General features: G+C 43.8%; 1 protein-coding gene across 2 annotated transcripts in view; it reads right to left on the bottom strand.

The window, feature by feature from the left end:
* The window catches only part of EZR (ezrin), a 1,157,798-nt gene that overhangs the window by 598,853 nt on the left and 535,476 nt on the right, over positions 1-23,469 (bottom strand). For both annotated transcript variants that reach the window (XM_044070016.1, XM_044070025.1), the window contains exon 6: positions 19,907-19,990. In XM_044070016.1, the coding sequence (XP_043925951.1) occupies positions 19,907-19,990 (84 nt within the window). The remainder of the gene's footprint in view (positions 1-19,906; positions 19,991-23,469) is intronic.

The raw sequence follows: 23,469 nt of genomic DNA, 5'->3' as shown, positions 1-23,469 counted from the left end.
GAAAGAGGAGCTAGCTGGATGCTTAGGTGATTTGCCATGCAGCCAGATTTAAGGTTTTGAGCTGGCTGTGTAGAATCTGATTGTTTTGCTGTGTGAGCAAAAGGGCAATTTGTGGTAAAATCCAAGGTGGGCCCTGGGCCATATTCCTTAACAGTGGGTACCAGTGCTGGCTTGGCCAGTCTGGGGCTATGAGTATCAGTCGTGGTCTCTCCTTTCTAACTTTCAGAAGCACCTTTGTGAGGAGAGGCAATGGAGGGAAGGCATATACTGCCAGGTTTTTCCAACTGAATGAGAGTGCGTCCACTTTCCAAGCTTGACGGTGAAGTGTCCTTGTACAAAATTTTGTTAGCTGATAGTTTTGGGGGCTGGCAAACAGGTCTATGTCTGGCAGGCCCCATTTTTGAGTTATCATTGCAAATACTTGTGGATCCAGTTTCCACTCGTGGGGTTCCATGATGTTTCTGCTGAGGTCATCTGCCAATGTGTTCTTTTTTCCTGGCAGGAATTGAGCTTGTAACTGAACTTGGTAAGCCAGTGTTGTGTTCCACAAGGTCGTTGCTTGCCTGCATAGAGGGTAGGAGTGTATACCCCCTTGTTTGTTTATGTACCACATTACTGTGGTGTTGTCCGTCCTTACTGTAAGTTGTCCTGGATGTAATAGGTTCTTGAAGGCTGTCGGAGCATTCTGTACAGCTAGCATCTCTTTTTGATTGATGTGCAGATTCCTTTGATCTGCAGTCCATATGCCTTGAACGCACTGTCCTGCCATGTGTGCCCCCCCAGGTGTAGTCCGATGCATCCGTTGTCATAGTTTGCCTGGCTGGGTGCAAGGTGAAAGGCTGACCTTTGTTGAGGAGACATGCCTGTGACCACCATAGAAACTCCTGTTGTAGGCAGGGAATGAGAAATATCATTGTGTCCAAGCTGTGGCTGTGTTGAGACCATATGCTTTTTAGGTACCACTGGAATTTCCTCATATGCAGCTTTGCAAATGGTATTAGTAGTATGCAATATGCCATGAAGCCCAAGGCCTGCAGAATTTTTCTTGCAGGGAGTTGGGTCTTTGTTGCCATTATTTTGAAATATTGAGTCAGTTGTAGTTGTTTGTCTGGCATCAGATAAGCCTTCTGGGCTGTTGTATTCAAGCTGGCACCCAGGAATGTCATATTTTGTGAGGGTACTAGTTTTGATTTCTTTTCGTTTACTGTGTACCCCAGGCAAAGTACAGTTTTGTACCTACCATAAATGTAGATGTCCGATAGGTATGCATCTGCAGTCATAACATATGGGTTGTCCTGCCTCAGGCAGCCCTTCGGTCGGCCGGATTCCAAAGTCTGGGTCTGCCCTTGGCTGATGTCACACTTTCCCCGAAGTCAGAGCGTCTGGGGTATAAAAGCATCAGCCGATGCCATTTTCCTCAGTGTTTCTTGCCCCAGATGCCAGATGCCCTCTAGGAAGGCCAGATTTGGAGGAATGCGATAAATTCCAAACATTTTCCAAAAAAATATATACATATATATATATACAAACAAATACACCATAATAGATCCCAGCTAGCTAAAGGAGGGGTAAGTACCCTAGGAATACCACAGAGGGGAAGGAGGGAGGGTAAACCTGACTGCAGATGCATACCTATCGGACACCTACATTTATGGTAGGTACAAAACTGTACTATGTCCTTCAAGGATGCATCTGCAGTCATAACATATGGGTAGAATACCATAGCCAATCTGGGGGAGGAGGTACTAAGAAAAGGATGGTGTAGTTAAGATACCCTGCAGGACTGCAGTAGCAAAACCTGCTCTGGATCTGGAGTATAAAGGTAAATTGTAATGTTTGGCAAATGTATGCATGGAGCGCCATGTAGCAGCTTCTAAAATGTCCTTGGTAGCCACCCCTCTTAGGAAGGCTGTAGTGGTGGCTGTGGCCCTCGTGGAATGAAGCCTGATGTTTGCAGGAACCGTCTTTCCATGAAAGGAGTAACAAAATAGAATGCAATTTCCTATCCACTTTGAAATTGTCTGTTTGGAAATTGCTTTTCCTTGTACCCCAGCAGCATATGCTACAAAGAGTTGGTCAGTCTTTCTGTAACTTTTAGTTCTGTCCAAGTAGTAGCGTAGTTGTCTGTGTATATCCAGAGTGTGTAGAAGTTTTTCCCCTCTATTTTGTGGATTTGGGAAGAATGTAGGCAAGTGAATAGCTTGGTTCAGGGATACCCTAGAAACCACCTTTGGCATAAAAGTAGGATTGGTTCTTAGTGAAACTCTGTCCTGATGGAAGATAAGAAATGGCTGTACTGCCATTAAAGCTTGTAACTCAGATACTCTTCTTGCTGAAGTTATGGCCAGAAGGAATGCAGTTTTCCAAGACAGAAACTGTAGATCCGCCGATGCTGCTGGTTCAAAGGGAGGAAGTGTTAGTTTCTCCAGCACGAAGTTGAGATCCCAAGTAGGTAAAGGGTGTTTCCTTGGAGGATTGATGTTTTTGATTCCTCTCAGAAATTGCCTGAGGAGAGGTTGCGGGATGACAGGTGGATCAACATTGTATTCTGCTGAAACTGCTGAGGCATGAATCTTAATGGAAGAATAGGACAGGCCATTGTGGAACAATTCTGCTAAGTATTCCAGAATATGCGTCATGCTCGCTACTGTCACATCTAAGCCTTTTGTTGTGTTCCAAATGAGAAATCTTTTCCATTTTTCTGAGTATGTCTTCCTTGTGGAAGGCCAGCGAGCTTCCATAATAATGTCCTTTACTCTCTGTGATAAGTTATTTTGAGAGGGGTTTATGGAATTTTCCAGGCAGTTAGCTGCAATGTTTTCAAGTTGGGATGCATGATCTTGAAGTTGTTCTGCATCAGAAGACGAGGCCATAGGGGGAGAGGCCATGGTTTTGTCTGTGACATGCTCCTCAGTAGTGGGTACCAGTGCTGTCTTGGCCAGTCTGGAGCTATCAGAATCACTCTTGGCTGTTCTGCCCTGATCTTCAGTAAAACCTTGGACATTAATGGGAGAGGTGGGAAGGCATATACTTTTAGAGCTTTCCAGCTGAAAGAGAGAGAGTCCACCCTCCAAGCTTGTGGGTGGTTATGTCCTTGAGGAGAATGTCTTCAGTTGATGATTGTGGGGCGAGGCGAACAGATCTATCTCCGGCTTTCCCCATGCTTTTGTTATGAGTTGAAAGATGTCTGGGTGTAGCATCCATTCGTGTGCATCCATGGTAGTTCTGCTTAAGCTGTCTGCCAGTGCATTTTCTTTCCCTGGCACGAACTGGGACTGTAGTTGGATATTGAGTTTCAAGCATAGTTCCCATAGATTCATGGCCAGCCTGCATAGAGGGTAGGAATGCGTGCCTCCCTGCTTGTTTATGTACCACATGACCGTGGTGTTGTCTGTCCTTATTAACAGGTGGCCTTGATGGAGGAAAGGTTTGAAGGCCTCAATTGCGTGTATCACTGCCAGCATTTCCTTTTGGTTTATGTGCATGCGCAGCTACCCTTGAGACCATAGGCCTTGGATACATTTGCTCTCCATGTGTGCTCCCCATCCTCGGTCTGAAGCGTCCGTGGTGATGGTTTGGTTTGTTTTTGGTTTGTTGAAAGGCAACCCTCTGTTGGACTGGCAGTCTTGAGCCCCCCACAGGAATTCCTTTTGAAGGCAAGGAATGATTGGTATCAAAGTTTCCAAACTGTGACTGTGCTGAGACCATACACTCCTTAGGTACCATTGTAATTTTCTCATGTGCAGCCTGGCCTGTGGAATCAGAATTATGCAGGATGCCATGTAACCCAGGGCCTGCAGGATTTTCCTTGCAGTTAGCTGAGTTGGTCTTGTCAGATTCATGAAGTAATCCGGAAGTTGTTTTTGTTTTTCTTCTGTGAGAAAGGCCATCTGGGTGGTTGTGTCTAGATCTACACCCAAAAAGGTCATCCTTTGGGATGGAGCAAGTCTTGATTTTTGGATGTTGACTGTGTATCCCAAGGCCTGTAGTAGGTGGATGGCATAGGCCAAGTCCTTTATCAAATTTTTCTTGTTGTCCGCTTGTATAAGGCAGTCGTCCAGACATGGGTAGATTTGAATCCCCTGAAGTCTGCAGTGTGCAATTACTGATGCCAGGCATTTCGTGAATACTCTGGGTGCAGTAGATAAGCCAAAGGGCAATGCTGAGAATTGATAATGCTCTGATCCTGCAAGAAATCTGAGGTGTCTTCTGCAACTTTGTTGAATAGGGACATGCAGGTATGCCTCATTGAGATCTAGCGTCACCAGCCAAGACTCCTTGCCCAGCATGGGAAGAAGTTGCTGTAGGGTCAGCATCTTGAATTTTGGCACAATGAGGTAAGTATTCAGTGCGGACAGGTCGAGAATAGGCCTCCATTGATTTTCTTTTCTTGGAACAAGGAATAATCTGGAGTAAAATCCTTGGCCTTGTTCTGAAAGAGGTCCCTTTTCTATGGCTTTCATTTGAATTAAGTTGTTGATCTGCTTTAAAGCCTCTGCCCTCTGATTTGGTGGCAGGTTTGGCATTCCGTTTCTTCTTGGCAAAGTGTGGAAGTGGAACCTGTATCCTTTGTCTATTATTTGCAGTGTCCATGTGTCCCTTGTAATACAATGCCAGTTTTTTGAGAATAAAGAAAGCTTTCCGCCCAAGGGTGCTTCCAACTGAGCCCTGGTAGGCGGAATCAAAGGAAAGTCATTGAGTCTGTCCAGGTGTAGTAGTTGTTGTTGCTGTTCCTGCACTACCTCTCTGGTTGGTAGGCTGCCACTGACGGCCTCTGTAGGAGCCTCTAGCTTGCCCTCTACCTCTGGGACGCCTGTTCCTGCCCCTCTGGGATCTGTCCGAGTCTGGAAAGGACCAATTCTTAGTAGGTCAGTTTCTGCTGAATCTCGGTGGTTGTACTTGCAGAAAGTTCTTAACTGTTTGCACAGATTTTGCCTTTTCTTCAAACTTCTTTAAGACCTCCTGAGCCGAGGAACCAAATAATTTTTGTTTTTCCATTGGAGCATCCAGGAGTTTAGCTTTAACATGGTCTGGTAAAGATTGTTCCTTCAGCCAGGCATGCCTACAAATAACTGCCCCAGTCATAGCTGACCTACATGAAGCTTCCAGTGCATCATAACCACACTTCAGAAAATGATTACTAACCTGCTGTGAGTTATGTACCAGATCCTGAAGGGATTTACAGTCAAGGGGTTCAGAAGAAGAAAGCTTCTTATGCAATTCATCTAACAAATACTCTTGATTCATATGATTCATAGGTTAGTACTAAGCTAACTGCCCTTGCGAGCCATTTTAAGCCTAGCCAATTATCTCTTGTGAGACTCAAACCCTGCATCTTGTGTTTGTAAGGCAAACACCTTAACCATTTGGCCACCCTCCAAAGGTACTGTATCATATGAAATTGACAATTTAATGCCCTCACGGAAAGAGTTGCACAGGTATATACCTTCTTTCCCCATCTCTCTAAAGCTCTAGACTCCCTTTCAGAAGGTAGAGGATTTTTGGCAGTGGCAGCTGCAACCCCTTTAGGGCCCTGAGAAATAGTATCTGGGTCTGCAGAATGGGCCTTGTACAGATGTAAATGAGAATCCGGAACCCTGTAGTATCTATCAGGTTTGGCAGGTGCCGGAGGGAGAGAATCAGGGGCTGTACTAACATCATTGTACACATCATCAATAACATTCAAAACAGGAGGTATAGCTAAGGGCCTATGCTGAGGTAAATGCAAAAAGGCCCTTAATCTCTTTCTAGAATCAGAAAATTCCTGACCCTGCCATTGAAAATGTTCTCTCATGGAGTGTAGTGTCTCACCAAAAGAAAACTCTTCAGGAGGGGAGGCTGAAGGGATAGATTCTTCAGCATCAGAATCCTCGTAGGCCGAATAAGCCTCCTCCAGGTGATCTGACAACTCAGATCCATCCGTAGACTCATCTGAAGAGTGTTGGTCAGAGGGCCCAGTCCTGGGCCTTTTGTCTGGTGGTGGGTGAGAGCCCCTGTCCGGGTGAGGCTGAGAACCTCTAATTAAAGAAATAAGATCCTCTGCAAGGCTGAGGATCTGAGAACTAGAAGAAGGTCTCTGAGAGGTAGTCTTGGGAGGCAAAGCTTTAGGAAGTTTAGCAGCTTTAGCCCTGGGAAAAGCCTTAATGGACATGGAAGAAGGGGGTCTAGCTGCACCACGTGCAAGAGTAGACTTGTCCAAAGAAATTGTGTCTGACATTTCCTGGACACTGGTTTCGGTAGGTAGCTCAGTAGCCGACTCAGCCGGGGCCTCCAGGGCCTCAGTGGTCGGTTGAGTGGATTCGGTTAAAGGAAGTTCCGAGGACTCGGTTTCGGCTGAAACCGAGACACTCGCGGTAGGCCTTACCGTGGTTTCAGCCGAAACCGCGGGCCCCGAGTGTCGGTCCTTGTCCTTCCATTTTTTCACCAAATATGATGTCGGAGTCTCTGACGGCATCTTATATGCAAAATTAGCCCCAAAGAATTCCTCTGCAAACTCCGACCGACGTCTAAGAGTTCGTCGGTTGAAGGAAGCACAGGCTGAACAGGCCGAGACGTCGTGGTCTGGGCCTAAGCAAGGGAGGCAGTAAGAGTGGAAATCCTTATGAGGTATTTGTTTCCCACAACTTAAACAATTATTTACTTTATCTGACATCGGCTGAGGCAAGAAAGAGTTCCCAACGGGGTACTTAGCTTTTTCAAAGTCTTCGGTAGCTGAATCACAGGATCTGACCGACCGGCACTTGCGAACTGCTTCTGCTTCGGGCACCTCGCAGCAAGAAAGACTGAGGAAAATGGCGTCGGCTGATGCTTTTATACCCCAGACGCTCTGACGTCGGGGAAAGTGCGACATCAGCCAAGGCCAGACCCAGACTTTGGAATCCGCCGATCAAGGGCTGCCTGAGGCAGGACAACCCATATGTTATGACTGCAGATGCATCCTTGAAGGACATCTTAGAAGATGTTTTACAAAAGCCAGATGTTGTAAGAGGATGTCCTTGCTTTCTGCTTGGATGAGGCAGTCGTCCAGGTATGGGTATATTTGAATTCCTCTTTGTCTACAGTATGCAATTACTGGTGCCAGAAATTTTGTGAAGACCCTGGGTGCAGTGGATAAGCCAAAGGGCAGTGCAGAGAATTGGTAATGGGCTGAACCTGCAATGAAACGGAGGTATCTTCTGCAACTTTGTCTGATAGGGACATGCAGGTATGCCTCCTTGAGGTCCAACATTACTAGCCATGCTTTCTTGCCCAACATGGGAAGAAGCTGCTGTAGTGTTAGCATCTTGAATTTGGGCACTTGTAAGAAGGTGTTTAGAATTGAAAGGTCCAGAACTGGTCTCCAGGCATTGTCCTTTCTGGGGACTAGAAAGAGTCTGGAGTAAAATCCTTGGCCTTGCTCCCGTGCAGGTACCAGTTGAATGGCTCTCATGTCCATGAGAGCTGTAATTTATTTTTGTGCCTCTGCCCATTGATTTTGTGGCAGGTTTGGCATTCCTCTTTTCATTGGCAAGGTGTGGAAATGGAATCTGTATTCTCGTGAAATTATGTCTAGGACCCATTTTTCCCTTGTGACAATGTGCCAGTTGTCTGAAAAAAGTGCGAGTTTTCCTCCCAAGGGAGCTGCCAAGAGAGTGTTGCTTGGCCAGATGATGTGTAAGTCATTGAGTTTGCCTTCTAGTTGTTTGGGGCCTGTTTTCTCCTCCCTTCTGTGTTGCAGTGCCCCATTGTCGAGGTTTGTATTGGGCTTGTGGTTGTCCTCTGCCTCTTGGACGTCTGTATTTACCCCTCTGTGGTCTGTCAGTAGCTGGAAAGGACCAATTTTTTGTTGGTCAATTTCTGCTGAAGCGAGGGGGCTGTACCTGTAGAAAATCTTTGACTGTCTGCATAGATTTTGCCTTATCCTCCATTTTCTTTAAGACTTCTTCTGCTTTAACTCCAAATAGAACATCCTGCTGTAAGGGAGCATCTAGAAGCTTTGCTTTAACATGATCAGGCAGAGTTTGTTCCTTTAACCAAGCATGCCTACGTATAACAGACCCAGTGACAGCTGCTCTGCAGGAAGCCTTTAAAGAATCAAACCCGCCTGTTTAGTTGCATGCAACAGATCCTGCATTTCTTTCAATTCAGACTGTTGAGGGAGTGTGCTCATTTTTTGTCTTAACTGAGACATTAAAAATTGCTGATATTTTAGCATGTGAAATTGGCAATTTAGTGCTCTCATAGCTAGAGTGGCTGAGGTGTAAACCTTTTTCCCCACCTGTCTAGTGCTCTGGAGTCCCTTTCAGAGGGTACAGGATTTTTTGCCATAGAAGCCTTAGCCCCTTTGGGACCCTGGGAGATAGTCTCTGGATCAGCAACAGGGCTTTTATAAAGGAATTTATGGGAGTCAGGCACTCTATAGTATCTGTCTGGTTTGGCTGGAGCAGGAGGCACAGAATCTGGTTTCAAACTAGATTCTAAGTAAACATCATCCACAATGTCGAAAACTGGGGGGATGGCAAGTGGTCTGTGCTGGGGGGAGTAAAAGAAACTCTATGAGCCTTTTCTTTGAGTCAGGGTAGTCCTGACCTTCCCAGTGAAAATGTTCCCTCATAGTGTGTAAAGTTTCCCCAAAGGAGTAGTCTTCAGGAGAAGCTGAGGGAATAGAATCCTCAGCATCAGAATCTTCATAAGCGGAAAAGGAGTAATCTTGGTCCTCAGACGAGCCTGAGGAAATAGACACTTGATTAGAGGAGGCATAATCTTCCTCTTGTCTAAGCCTTTTGTCGGGTGGGGGTTGGGAACCCCTTGATTAAAGAGATCAAATCTTCAGCCATTTTAAGCATCTGTTTCTTAGGCATGGGGCCTTGAACTGGAGACTGAAGTGCAGTCTTTTTTGGTTTAATAGGAGTCTTAAGCTTAGGATACGTTTTTATGGTGAGCGTCGTCGGTCTGAAGACACCTTCAAAAACCGAAGGTGTTTCTGCGGCACCGACATCTCTTTCTGCAGTGTCATTGGTAGGGGCTAAACAAAATGGCTGCGTCAGCCTAGCACTCTCCGCCAAAGGCTCCAAAGCGGTCTCGGGTTCCAAATCTGCGGTAGTCAGGGGCTGCGTCGGAGCCTCACTGAAGACTGGTGAACCGGAAACCTGTCCAGCCGAGGCCTCGGAGTCTGGCTTGGGTCTAGGCTGCCTGTCCTTATCCTTGTGTTTTTTGGGCACGCCGGTAGTCGGCTGCTCCGACAGCATTGTGTAGTTAAATTTTCTACCGAAGTAGTGTCGTGCGAAATCAAAGCGTCTTTTTATAGTATGCTTATTAAACCTAGCACAAAAACGACAACCAGTGACATCGTGGTCTGGGCCTAGGCAAGGTATGCAGTAAGAATGAAAATCCTTATGAGGTATTTGCTTCCCACAAGAAATACAATTGTTAACTTTTTCTGACATCGGTCTGAAGCAAGAAAAGTTTCCCCAATGGGGTCCTTAGCTTTATTGAAGACTTCAGATCTGAAATTCGACTTCGAAATTCTCAGGAGTCGGCCGACCGGCACTTGCAAACTGTTTCTGTTTCGGGCACCGCGCGGCAAGAAAGACTGAAGAAAACGGCGTCGGATGCATTATATATACCCCTGGCGCACTGACGTCAGGGAAGAAGTGACAGCAACCAATGCCGGACCAAGACTTTGGAATTCCAGCCAACTGCGGGACCGCCTGATGACAGGATAACCCAAGTGTGATGACTGCAGCAGGGTAACACGATGAACATCAGCTACCAGATGAATGTGGAGAGATGCTGCTAGGTTCCAGATATGGACTGCTAGGCTGCACAGAGGATAGGACTTTGTTCTCCCCTGCTTGTTTATGTACCACAGGACAGTCACATTGTCTGTGATTACTTTCAGGTTTCCTGGCTGAAGGGCTGATTTGAAGGTTAATAGGGCCAAGTGTAAAGCCCTCATTTCTTTGATGTTGATATAGTCCTTTTGTCTTGGGTTGGACCAAGTGCATCTGCACCAAGAGTTGTTTTTGGTTTGTAAGTAGCACTGCTCCCCACCTCAGGTCGGATGCATCTGTGGAGACCTGTTGGAGGGGGACAGGGCCCTGAAGGTGGGTCCCCTGGTTGAGGTGGACAGCTGATATCGACCACTGGAGTTCCTTCTTCAAACATTGAAGTAAGGGGAGGGGGGTTGTCCAGGGGCTGGGAGTATTGGCTCCATAAATTTTTCAGGACCCACTGGATTTCTGTATGTGGAGTTTTGCTAGGGGCAACATGGGTATGAGTGATGCCATGCGGCCTAGAACTCTGACAATTTCTCATGCTGGCAAGAGAAGTTCTTGGAAGTATAGACAACGTTTTAGGACTCTTTGGTCTGGAATGAAGGCTTTCATTTTGTATGTTCTGTTCCTGTATCACAGGAAAACCAGGTCCTGGGAGCAAATCAGGTGAGACTTTTCATGGTTTGTGGTGAGCCCTATCTGAGATAGGGTGGAGATTACCTGTTGTAGATGAAGCAGGAGGACTGGGTGGTCTTGATGAAGAATGAGCAGGTCCATCCAGGTATGGGTATATCTGAATATCCCGAGTCCTGCAGTGACCAATGGTGGGGGCCAGGCACTTTGTGAAGACTCGGGGAGCAGTAGGGAGCCCAAAGGGCAAGGCAGAAAATTGCAAATTGCAAGAGCCTATTGCAAATCTGAGGTATTTCCTGTAATCTGGGTGAACAGGGATCTGTAGGTAGGCATCCTTTAAATCCAAGGCTACCATGAAAGCCTGAATTGGAATGAGTGGTAAGAGCAGAGGTAAGGTAATCATTTTGAAACTGGGAACTTTTAGAAAGAAGTTTAGAAAGGATAAGTCTAGGACTGGCCTCCATGGGGCATATTTCCCTGGTAAAAGAAACATTCTGGAGTAAAAGCCTATGCTTCTTTGATGGCATGGTACCTGTTCTATCGTACCTTGATCTAGAAGTTGTTGAATGATAGGGGGAAAAAGGTGAGTTTGGCTTGCAGGTGGTTGATGGATACCACGAAAGGGGGGGTACTATCCACCAAGTCATGAAATAGCCTGACTGAATCATGGAGAGTACTCATTGCTCTGATGAGATTACTCGCCAGGAGAGAAGGGAGAAGGTGAGACAGAGGGAAAGTGGGGTGTTTTGGCGCAAGGGTGGGTAGTCACAGAGGAGGCAGTCTGGAGTGGTCAGACTGGCCTCAAAATGGCGTAATGGATGAACTGGTTGGAATTGCAGGAGTAGAGTTTTTACTGGTTTGTCTGGGGCCTTTAGACTGTGGAGCAGAGTGAGAGGACTGCCTTCTGACAAAGGAAGGTTTTTGTGCATAATTCCAGTGGTATCTTGGAAAAGGAGACACCAGTACGTGTTTAAGGTTTTTCAGTTCCTTATCCTTTTCTTGAAGGGATTTTAGGAGTTCTGCTGAGGCTTGTCCGAACAGAGCTTTGTTATCTAGGGGTGCATCCAACAATTTTATTTGTACATGTGTACGGATTATAGTCTCACCCAAGAGTATCGCCTCAAGACTGATCCATATGCAGCAGACTTAAATGAGTTTTCCACAGCATCATAACTGCACTCTGAGTGCCTAGTTACTTGGGATGCAATGGAAGGGAGGGTATTTATTTGTGCTTTAATGGGAGAATCTGGAGTCTCAGACAGTAATGTGGAGGCCTTGGAAATGGTATCCATGACATATCTAGCCATATGTGTTTGGTAGTTGAGAGCTCTAATAGCCAGAGCTGAGGAGATATAAACTTTCTTCCCTATTCTGTCCATAAATTTACTGTCTGTCTGTGGGATAAAGAGCAGTCTAGGTAGTTGCCTAGATGATTTGTCAGCTGAGACAGCAATAACTGCTGGGTCTGCTGGTGGGTTCCTAAAGAGGTATTGGTTATCCTGAGGGACCTTGTAGAATCGGTCTGGTCATTTGGAAGCTGGTGGTTGAAAGTCAGGAGATAGAGAAGCAGCCAAGAAAGCATCCTGGAAGGCAGGTAGCAAGGGGGCCACTGTAAAAGGTTGAAGTACCTTTTCTTGGTGTCAGATACTTCAGATGCCTGACATTTAAAATGCTCCCTCATAAGGGAGATTGTGTCTCCCAAGGTGATTTCTTTCCCTGGAGACTCAGGAGTAATGGAGTCTTCCTTCTCTGGGGTGATGAAACTCTATTTGGGATTCATATGAAACAGATTCATCTGAAGAGGAGTACTCTTCCTCTGATACCTATAAAGTAGGTAGAGGTGAGGGGGGCTGGTGGGGCCTGTTGTGTCTGTAAGGCCTGAAAAGCCTTAAAAAGGCTTTGAGAAAAAACTTCCCATCCAGAAACTGGTTGGGTTTCAGGGTATTTAACTTTTTGCTTTTTCTTAAAGGGAATAACTGCTTGGGAGAGAATTGAAGCAGAAGTCTGCCTGGGTGGAAATGAAGAAGCAAGGCCCTGCAAATGACTGAGATGTGGTTACCCACAGCCATCAGGACCCGATGGCTGAACTGCCTCAGCAGATTTACTAAAAGTTTCTGCCACCCAGGCGTCCATTGAGGTTCCCGGGCCTGGCTTGAAAACCGATGTCTGGGAAGATGCTGGGCTTTCATCAGCCTCAAGAACTTTCTTGGATGCTTGAGGTGCAGCGTGGAATTCCAGCCAAACTTTCTTGGCCTTCTTCCTCGGCGGCTCTTCGGGCAGGCCTATCCCCTCTCTTCCATACCAAGTGCAAGACATCTGACACACTGATTTTCTAAATACAATTTTAATGCGGCAAGATGGCTACAAATGGTTTTCAGTACAAAGGATTTGCAAATAGGGCAGGATGATGGCCACGGACCTCGCCCAAACAAAAATGCACTTCTTGTGCATGTCCTTGAGAGGAATTTGTCTTCCACAAGCGCTTCCCTTTTCTACCTGACATTTAAGACTTAACAATAATCAAAGATAATGAAAAAACCCAACAGGGCACTTATCTGTATCAGCATGGAAACAGTTGCCTGGTCTGGAGACTTAACGGTCATTGGAAAACACAATCTGCTTTCGGAACTGCCGAACAGGAGTCCAGCATTCACTGCAGCAGGAAACTTCTGAGGAGGGTACATGCAGAAGTCACCTTTATACCCTAGGTCAGTTTACAGCCCTGACAAGGGAAGTCACACACACCCTCCGGAAGCAAAGACTTTGGTATACTGGCCGTAAGGTGGCACTGCAGGCAGCAACTCCATACTGTTATGAATACTGCAACATTTGAATAGAAGGACATCAATGTTTATGCTGAAGGAGGAAAGACATGACAGATGTAGAAGGGAAGGAGCAACTATGAAGATACTCCGGTGGACACTTCTGTACAAAATGCAATGGCTGGAGAGAGGAGTAACATGGGAGATCATCTTAAGAGATCTACATAATGTGGGTGGCAGGACTCCAATGTTGGTCTGGGAAGCTATCCATCTGACAAATGATAAAAATAAATCTGTGGATCAGTTGCAAGTATGTGACTTAATGAGTAAAAAAAAATCTCAAAAGATGTTTTTAGCAGTGCTAATTAAATAACAGAAAAACACATCAAAATATGTCTGCAAAATGGAATCCATATCCAGACAGCACTATGTTCATATATAGCCGGGGCTACTCAATATAAAAATACCAAATTGTCTCACAGGTATCATGCTGTAGAAGGTTAGTTCACCTCGTTTTTTTCTGATTAACCCTCAATGCTGTGAGGGATCTCCAAGCAGCAGGATAAAGTACAGTTGTATACACTTACCATAAAATGTACATGTTCGAGTGTATTCACTGTTGCAGTCATTACATTTGGGTAATCCTGCTGGCAGGTTGCCCTCAGTCGGCCTGAATTCCAGAGTCTTGGGTCCTGCGTCGGCTGTCGTTGCCCCTACACTGATGTCAGGTCATCAGGGGTATAAAAGAAGCAGCCAACGCCATTTTCTTTAGTTTTTCTTGCCCCAGATGTCAGGTGCCCCCCTAAAAGGGTAGCCAAAATGTATATCTATATATAAAATTACATGCAGCAATATAAACTTTACCTTCATCCACAAGCAAATAAACCACATAGGTTCCATCAGAAGAAAAAGGGGGGTGGTGGGTGGGTAACCTGGACTGCAACAGTGAATACACTCGAACATCTACATTTATGTTAAGTGTACACAACTGTACTATGTTCTTCGTGTTTCACTGTTGCAGTCATTACATTTGGGTAAATTCCCAAAGCTATGGTTGGGAGGATGGAGCTAAACAGCATTAGGAGCGGCTAGGAGACCCTGCAGAACTGCAGTGGCAAAGCCTGCCCTGGATTTAGAGTAGAGTGGCAGATGATAGTGCTTTCTAAAGGTGTGCACTGAACTCCAAGTAGCTGCATCTAAAATGTCCTTGGTTGGTACTCCCCTGAGAAAGGCTGCTGAAGTGGCTGCAGCTCTGGTGGAATGTGGCCTAATGCCCTTAGGCACTGGCTTGCCATGGTATAAGTCGCAGAAACTAACGCAGTGGCCTATCCACTTTGAAATAGTCTGCTTTGAGATAGCCTTTCCTTGTGATCCTGCAGCATATGCCATTAGTAATTGCTCTTTCTGAAAACTTTGGTTCTGTCCAAGTAGAATCTAAGCTGTCTGTGTACGTCCAAAGAATGCAGAATTCTTTCCCCCTTGTTCTGTGGATTTGGATAAAAAGTTGGCAGATGAACGGTTTGGTTAAGAGCCACACTGGACACCACTTTAGGCATAAATGTTGGGTCTGTCCTCAGGGAGACCCTGTCCGGATAAAAAATGATAAAAGGTTCCACAGCCATGAGTGCCTGTAGCTCTGTAACTCGTCTTGCAGAAGTTATTGCTAGGAGCAGAGCTGTTTTCCAAGATAAAAACTTTACATCAGCAGTAGCAGCTGGCTTAAAAGGAGGCAGGGTGAGTTTTTCCAAGACATAGTTGAGGTCCCATGCAAGCATTGGTGATCTCCTTGGAGGCCTTAAATTTCTGGCTCCTCTGAGGTACTGTTTTAATAAGGGATGAGAAAAGATTGGTGGCTCTGCCTTGTAATGAGCCGAAATGGCAGAGGCATGAATTTTAATAGATGAGAAAGATAGGCCTTTGTCCAGCATCTCAGTTAAGTATTGTAAAATCTGAGGAATATTTGGCACAGCTGTATCTGTTCCTTGTTCCTGGTTCCAAGCACATAATCTCTTCCATTTTCTAGCATAAGATTTTCTAGTACTAGGCCTTCTGGCTTCCAAAATGACATCCATCACAGCTTTGCTCAGAGGTGTGTTTTGTATGACTACATTATCTGCCATGCTGCCAGGTTTAAAGTCCTGCGCTGGCTGGGCAGGATCTGATTGTTTTGCTGGGACAGTTGATGCGGTACTTGAGGTAAGGTCCAAGCTGGGCATTGAGACAAGCTCCTCAATATTGGGTACCAGTGCTGGTGGGGCCAGTCTGGTGCAATCGGTATAATCTTTGGCTTCTCCTGTCTGACCTTTATGAGTACCTTAGGAAGGAGAGGCCGAGGGGGAAAGGCATATACTGATAGGTTTTTCCAGCTGAAGGATAGGGCGTCCACTTTCCATGCTTGTCTGTGATAAATCCTTGTGCAGAATCTCTTTAGTTGGTAGTTGTGAGGGGAGACAAATAGATCTTTGTCCGGGTATCCCCATTTCCTTATCATCATGCTAAAGACTTGTGGATCCAGCTGCCACTCGTGGGGATCCATGAGGTTTCTGCTTAGATCGTCTGCCAGCATATTTTTCCTTCCTGTGCCTGCAGATGTACTTGGTAAGTCAGTGCTGTGTCCCACAAAGTCATGGCTAGTCTGCAAAGGGGGTAAAAATGTGTTCCCCCCTGCTTCTTTATATACCACATGACCATGGTGTTGTCTGTCTGTCTATCATTAGTTGTCCTGGATGAAGTAGGTCCTTGAAGGCTGTCAGGGCATTTTGAACAGCTAGCATCTCTTTTTGATTATTATGTAGATGCATTTGGTTTGAGGTCCATGTTCCCTGAATGCATCTTCCTGCCATGTGGGCCCCCCAGGCATAATCTGATGCATCAGTTGTTAGTGTCTGCCTGGCTGGGGGTAATGTGAACGCCTGTCCCTTGTTTTGGTGACAAGCCTTTGCCCACCATCAAAACTCCTGTTGCAGGCAGGGAATGAGAGTAATTATAGTTTCCAGGCTGTGGCAATGTTGAGTCCCAAACACTTTTTAGGTACCACTGAAGTTTCCTCATATGCAGTCTTGCATATGGAATTAGTAGGATGCAGGATGCCATGAAGCCCAAAGCCTGCAGAATTTTTCTTGCAGATAACTGGGTCTTTGTTGCTAACATTTTGAAAAAGGTAGTCAGTTGTCTTTGTTTGCCTGGCGTGAGATAAGCCATCTGGGCAGTTGTATTTAAGATTGCACCCAGGAATATTATCTCTTGAGAGGGTACTAGTTTTGATTTCTTTTAGTTTACTGTGTACCCTAGGCATGTTAGAAGTTTTTTCACAAACGCCAGATGCTGTAGAAGGATGCCCTTGTTCTCTGCTTGAATTAGACAGTCGTCCAAGTAAGGATATATTTGTATTCCTCTTTGTCTGCAGAATGCAATCATTGGTGCCAGGCACTTTGTAAAGACCCTGGGCGCAGTAGATAAGCCAAAGGGCATTGCAGAGAATTGGTAATGCATTGCGCCAGCCTTGAATCGGAGGTATCTTCTGCATATTTGTCTGACTGGGACATGCAGGTATGCCTCTTTTAGGTCTAAAGTTACAAGCCAAGCATTCTTGCCCAGCATGGGCAGAAGCTGGTGCAAAGTCAACATTTTGAATTTTGGCATATCCAGGAATGTGTTTAGAATCGATAGGTCCAGTACTGGCCTCCAGACCTTGTCCTTTCTGGGTACCAAGAACAGTTTTGAGTAAAATCCTTGTCCCCGCTCTTGCTCTGGCACTTGTTGAATGGCCCTTATGTCCATGAGAGATGAGACTTGTTTTTGTGCCTCTGCCCATTGATTTTTTGGTAGATCTGGCAGCCGTTTGCCTTTGGCAGGGTATGGAAATGGAACTTGTCGCCTTGTGACACAATATATAGAACCCACTTGTCCTGGGTTATAATGTGCCAATTTTGAGAAAAAAGTGCTAATTTTCCCCCTAAGGGTGCTGCCAGGAAATAAGTGCTTGGAGCAGGCAGGGGGAAGTCATTGGGACTGTTTCTTGTAAGGTTGCGATTTGTCTTCTCCACTTTTTGAGGTAGAAGCACCCCATTGCTTTGACCTGTATGAACCTTGTGCCTGGGATCTGTCTCTAGGGCATCTGGGTCTGCCCCTTTGAGGTCTGTCTGACACAGGAAAGGACCAACTCTTTGTTGGCCAGTGTCTACTAAACCTAGGTGGCTGTACTTGTAAGAAATCTTTGACCGTTTGCATAGATTTAGGTTCATAGGTCCGTACTAGGCTATCTGCCCTAGGGCATTTATAAGCCTAGCCAGAGTGTGTGTGGCTTTCGCCACCCCATGGGATGAGAATACTACTCCCATTTAGGGTTTAGTTTACTGTGCCTCTGTCTAGTAGTGACACAGAGATGACCCCCGGGGTAAACCTACGATCTCCCATCCACTCGTCAAGATTTCTCTTAAAGAGAATTAGTGAGGGACTCTGCCTAACATGGACTGGGATTCTGTTCCAGAGTGTAGGGAGCCTCTGGGTTATGAATCTGTCCCTCCAGCACGTCCTATTTATTTCTGTGTTGAGGTTCAAATCTCTTGCTCTCGTGGCTCTGATGGATTTGAATTTTCTGAGGTGGAGCATGTCCATTAATTCCGGATTGGACATGGCCTTGTACGTCAGGCATAGATCACCTCTGAGTAGGCGGTATGCGACTGAATAGAGCTGGAGTTTCTTCAGCCGGGCAGCATATGACATATGTTTGAGACCCTTTATCCTCTTGGTGAGGAACTTTTGGGGTCTTTGCCTTTGAAGTCGGTTTAATGTATAGATGTTTGGGTCTGAATACACCCTCAGAAACCGGTGCCTGCTCAGCGGCTCTGGACCCATCTGAAGGATTAGCATCCGAGGCTCCAATACCTTGAGCTTCCAGCGGCATGGTTGACTCCACGTGGGAGTCAGTAGCAGCCTGCGACTCTAAAGTAGCGGTCGTCAGGGGCTGCGAACGCGCCTCACTGAGAACCAGCGAACCGGCGACTGGTTTAGGAGAAGCTTAATAGTCGGTTTTGGGCCTCGGCTGTCTTTCTTTTTCTTTGCATTTTTTGTGAACTCCGGTAGTCAGATGGATTTCCGATGATATTTCTGGATAATTAAACCTGCGTCCAAAGTAGTTTATAGCAAAATCATTCAGACGCTTAATAGTGCATTGGTTAAATCTAGCACAAATCCGACAACCCAGAAAGTTATGATCAGGGCCTAGGCAAGGAATACAGTAAGAATGAAAGTCCTTATGAGGTATTTTCTTCCCACAAGAAATACAATTATTAACTTTTTCTGACATCGGTTTTGGAGCAAGAAAAAAGTTTCCCCAATGGGGTACTTAGCTTTGTAAAAGACTTCTGATCTGAAATTCAAACTCAAAAATCTCAGGAGTCTGCCGACCGGTACTTGCGAACTGCTTCTGCTTCGTGCACTGCGTGACAAGAAAGACTAAAGAAAATGGCGTCGGCTGCTTCTTTTTTACCCCTGATGACCTGACGTCAGGGAAGGGGTGATGATAGCTGACGCAGGACCCAAGACTTTGGAATTCAGGCCGACTGAGGGCAACCTGCCAGCAGGATTACCCAAATGTAATGACTGCAACAGTGAAGCATGAAGAACATCAGCATGGATGGTGATTTGTATTCTATGCACCATCAATGAAGCTGTTTCCAAAGAACAAAAACACTTAAACAGTGACTGAAAATCCATATGATGCTACGTATGGTTACAGGATCTCAAGCTGAAGGGGGAAAGAAAAAAACTCTGTCATAGTCCAAAAAGCAACATGGCCTGATGTAGTTTTGTATAAAATCGCTTACCTGAAGTCTTGGAATAAATTAATACTTTTCTTATAGCCTTGGTTGTCATATCTTCACCTTGGACTGTAATAGTCCAAAAAGCACCCTGGTTATTAAGTGAAAGCAAAAATGCTAAAACCTACTTAAATAACAGAAAGCAACTCAAGCAATTACCTTTAGCAAAAGATACAACAAAAACAAAAGAGACTAGAGCAATGATGTTACTCCATATGTATATGCTCGCAGATCTTCAAGTAGACAATATGATTACAGCTAAAAAAAAATGGAGACCCAAAAGAGGCAAAATCCTTGAAGCAGAAAGAGTTGTTCAAAGAGGGCCAGACTGTTAAAACAATCCAAAACAATGGGTTGGGAGTAAACACAATGCTGAACTTCACACCTATACATGAAGGCAGACATTTAAGCATAACACCTGCCTGATGGGTGGTAGAAGCAATTGATGCCAAATGGTGAAGAAAATAAAAGGTGCATCAAAAAAAAATATATATAACAAAAACATTTTCTTTGTAGTTCTCTACAAAAATATCCATATTTTTATGGTTGTATAGGAACATTTCCTTAGCACCCAATTTGCACATAAATTATTCATAAAGGTTGCAGGCTATGCATAGTTTTTCTGATTTATTAGCAAAATTCCTGAACAAGATGTCTATAAATTGCTTTTACACCACTGCAATGCAGACAAAACTTCACATGGGCAAAGAAGTTGGGTGTTTTAACTTTAAACAGAGCTTTCTCTTCTGTTATGGAGAGATTTTCAGTTATACACCGATAGTAATACTTTGAATTCTCTCACGTTTTATGACTTGCTATACTGTAAGTAGCAGGAGAGTTTCATAGAAAAGTCAGCACGTCATGAAGTTTACAAAGTATAATTTGAAGTGAAAAATGCTAAGAGTAACTTAGACCGATCTAATGAAATCCTTACCTAAGCATTCCACAGTGTTCCTCGTGCCAGACTTGAATACGTTCTTCCCACTGTTCTCTGGTAAGCCTGTGCTGATCCAGAACACTAAGCACAAAGAAATGGGAAAGCTGATCACATTTTCCATTTCAACACCATTAAAAGTCTTCAGATTACACTGATTAGTACTTCACAGAAATGCACGCACCAAAGATAATCTTATAAGCATAAAGCAGCATACTAAATAAACATATACTTGTGTAGTTGTTTATATCAACTTAAAAATATTGTCAAGAAGGCTGTTAGGAGTATCTTCTCATTATCCACACAATTTGTTTTGCAATTACATCATTAGAAGTCTGACACCAATGAAATGTGAAATTAGGGGGCAACAGCCCTTTGATACTTCCAGATTGCTCCCACAGGAACGAATGCAGGAATGGTTAAGGAGAGGTGAATTCAACCAAGAGGTGAAAGGTTAATACTGATGGCCCAAGATAGTGTGCTGCGTACATATTGGTTTACAAAGTCCATTGAACATGTGGGAGAAATAGACAAATGCAGGTTTTGTAAAACCAAATTGGGAACAGTCGCACACCACATTGCTGGTTATGACATACTAATGGCAGAAGGACTGTATACTAAAAGGCATAATTAAGACTGTTGCAATGGGGATTGTGCAAGCATTATGGTACTGAAGTGGCTGAAAAAACACTGGAAACATAAGCCAGAAAGCATCATAGCAAATGATGAAGTTTACATCACTTAGGATCATCCATTATCAACAGTTCAAAAGATAGATGCTAGAAAACTGGATATAGTGGTCCATGAAAAGAAGACAAAAGTAGCATTGATCATTGAAATTGCCACACCCAGTGACTACAGTGTCTTGCGTACAGAGAGACACACACAGTAGAAATGAGAACAATAAGAAAGATACCCAGACAGTCCCAAATAATAGTAGGAGCAATGGGTCTTATAAAAAGAATCTACAATCGTCTTTAGATACATTACCAATGCATGTAACTCCATACAAATTGCAGGATGACTCATTACTGGCCACATTGCGGGTGCTGCAAAGAGCACTTCTGGCTGACATCAAAGATTGAAACAATACTAATTTCATGAACTTTGGCTTAGTAATGGGATCCATTCCAGACATGGTATTAGAAAACCAAAAGATTTGGAGAAATTAAAAAAGGGAGAGACCATACACCACATTGCCAATATAAATGAACTCTCTCAACTTAAGTTGCAAGTTCAGCAATGCAACAATCACTTCTACCTGTAGTCACAGTAAATACAGAGGTTGGTGGAAGGGAAACTGAGCAGTAAGGAGTGAATATTTCCATGATGTTAATCGGGTACATATTTCAGACGATTCCCAATGAAAGTTCAAGAAAGGTAACTGCATTCTAGAAATTGGGAAAATTTAAATGTAATTAGGGGGAAATGTAGACCAAGTCTGCAACTGTTCTATAACAGAGACCTCCACTTATTAAAGGACCAATTATCACTGAGTTAGTATAAGCAGCAGTGGTGTGGGAATGTTTAACAGCAAGTTGCTCTTCTTTTTTTTTTAAATTTTGAACTTTGAGATAAGGGTATCCATTTTATGTATGCTACTCTTACATTATGAGCTACAGACAAATGTTTTCAAAAGCACTTTTTAGTGTTTTCTAAATGTAAATTATAGCCATATGACATGTGCATGTATGTGTGGCAGGAAATAAAATAGTTTTCAAGCAGTAAAATGTAATATGAAAGATGTACTCACTTTTTTATAAAAACTTTAGCTTTGTTTGCTTTATTTGGATTAAACATTCACGTTAATGACTTTAAAACATTTGCCTAAAGTGCAGATTAGACCATCACTTATTTGCTTTACCAGATGCTTAATGATATCCCCATGTATGTGACACTGCATGCTTGACTATACTCTCCAAATGCTAGCAGCTACAGAGTGAAATACAGGGCAGCTTCACAAACAAGAATACCCGAAAATCACACACTCCTTTTACAATACTAAAAGAAACAAAGAGACAGCATTTACTAGTGCATAATCCACATTGCAACTTAACAGACTTCTTCACTCTATCCACACTCATCACTCCTATAAAACCCTAGATTCCCTAAGGTCCTCCACATAAACTCTAGCACATACTAAAAAAATAAAACAAGGCTGGTGACTCTCTTTTTCTAATACAGTAGGGAAAGCCTGGAATCTTTCTACCAAATCTCATTTCTACACCTCCCTCTCTCCAGTTTCAAAAACAATCTGAAAAAATATCACTGGCTCTCACATTCTATGTCATTGCTCCAAGCTCAGTATAGCTCTATATATATCTCTATATTTTTTATATTTTAATATCAACTATATCTACTGTTAAGACTGCATCCTATACTGATAAATTACTTAGAATTTATATTATATCCTGTATTTATGTTTTGTATATTTGCTTTTATTTGTATATGTGTGTTATTTGTGTGTATTTTAGATAGAATATGATTAAATAACCCCGAATAACCCTAGGAGCTTTTCCTCCAGGGCCTCTACTGAAAATGGACATGTAGACAGTTAAGACTAGCCCTATAACAAAAATAATAATAAAATAATTCTTTAAAACAACTGGATTTTAAGTAACATTATACAAGCACATACTGTACAGCAGGAAGCACAGGTATGAAAGGCTGCATGCAAATGTGATGGAAGAGCAGGCAACAATCTCTGTCCATGCATGCACTGTGAATACATTTAGTGCCAAGAAAACTCAAGATGAATTTATCAATAAATTTAAAGATGGAAAGATAGAAACAGGATGAAACTTGCCATAACATCCTTCTTCATATAGATTTGTTCTATAGCACGTACGAAAAGTAAGACATTGCATTCAGCAAACACAAAGACACTAGAACAGTCAAGATGTAATATGCTTTATTGAACCACAAAAGGTTTTGCAATGTTTGAAATGCCAAACAAACTGACAGGCAAGTAGCAGTACAGATCATGGCAATTTGAGATCAGAATAAGGTATACTGGAAACTTGCCTTAATAAACACTCCCTGGCTGGACTGAAGACAAAGTTTGTAATTTCTGAGGCAATACAGACAGGATACTTTGATAAACCTAGAGAGCTGTCTTAAGTAAATGGTTTAAAGAAGCCATCTGACATACTTCTTAAGGCAGAAAAAGGAGGAGGTTGGATCAGACAGGAAGATGCTTCTTGGTAACCTTGTCTCCTTTACCGCCTCTAACTGACAAAAGATCAGTATGAAAAAGAAGATCTTGTACATCCAAGGTCAATAAGTGAAGTTCTGTGTGCTTCCATACTGCAAAGAAATACTTCCCTTCTACAAATTCAATTCTTTATATCATAATCTAATCAGGCAATGCTATAAAACATGACATGAAGCTTCAAAACCCTTTTTACAATGGTGACATTACTACAAAAAATGATCATTCAAAGTCAGTGCAACAAAATGCATCCAATTTAAAAAATCAGTGCAACAAAAGGCATCCAGTTTTAAAGAAAATAGAAAGCAAAATGCTTAGATGTAAAATTAGAATCCTAGGTTAGAATGGGGCT

The sequence above is a fragment of the Protopterus annectens genome, chromosome 1.part0, assembly GCF_019279795.1.
Source record: "Protopterus annectens isolate FY-2018-M chromosome 1.part0, PAN1.0, whole genome shotgun sequence".
NCBI classification, from domain to species: domain Eukaryota; kingdom Metazoa; phylum Chordata; order Ceratodontiformes; family Protopteridae; genus Protopterus; species Protopterus annectens.
Note: the sequence above shows the minus strand (reverse complement) of the source record. Positions and strands in the feature narration are given on the sequence as shown.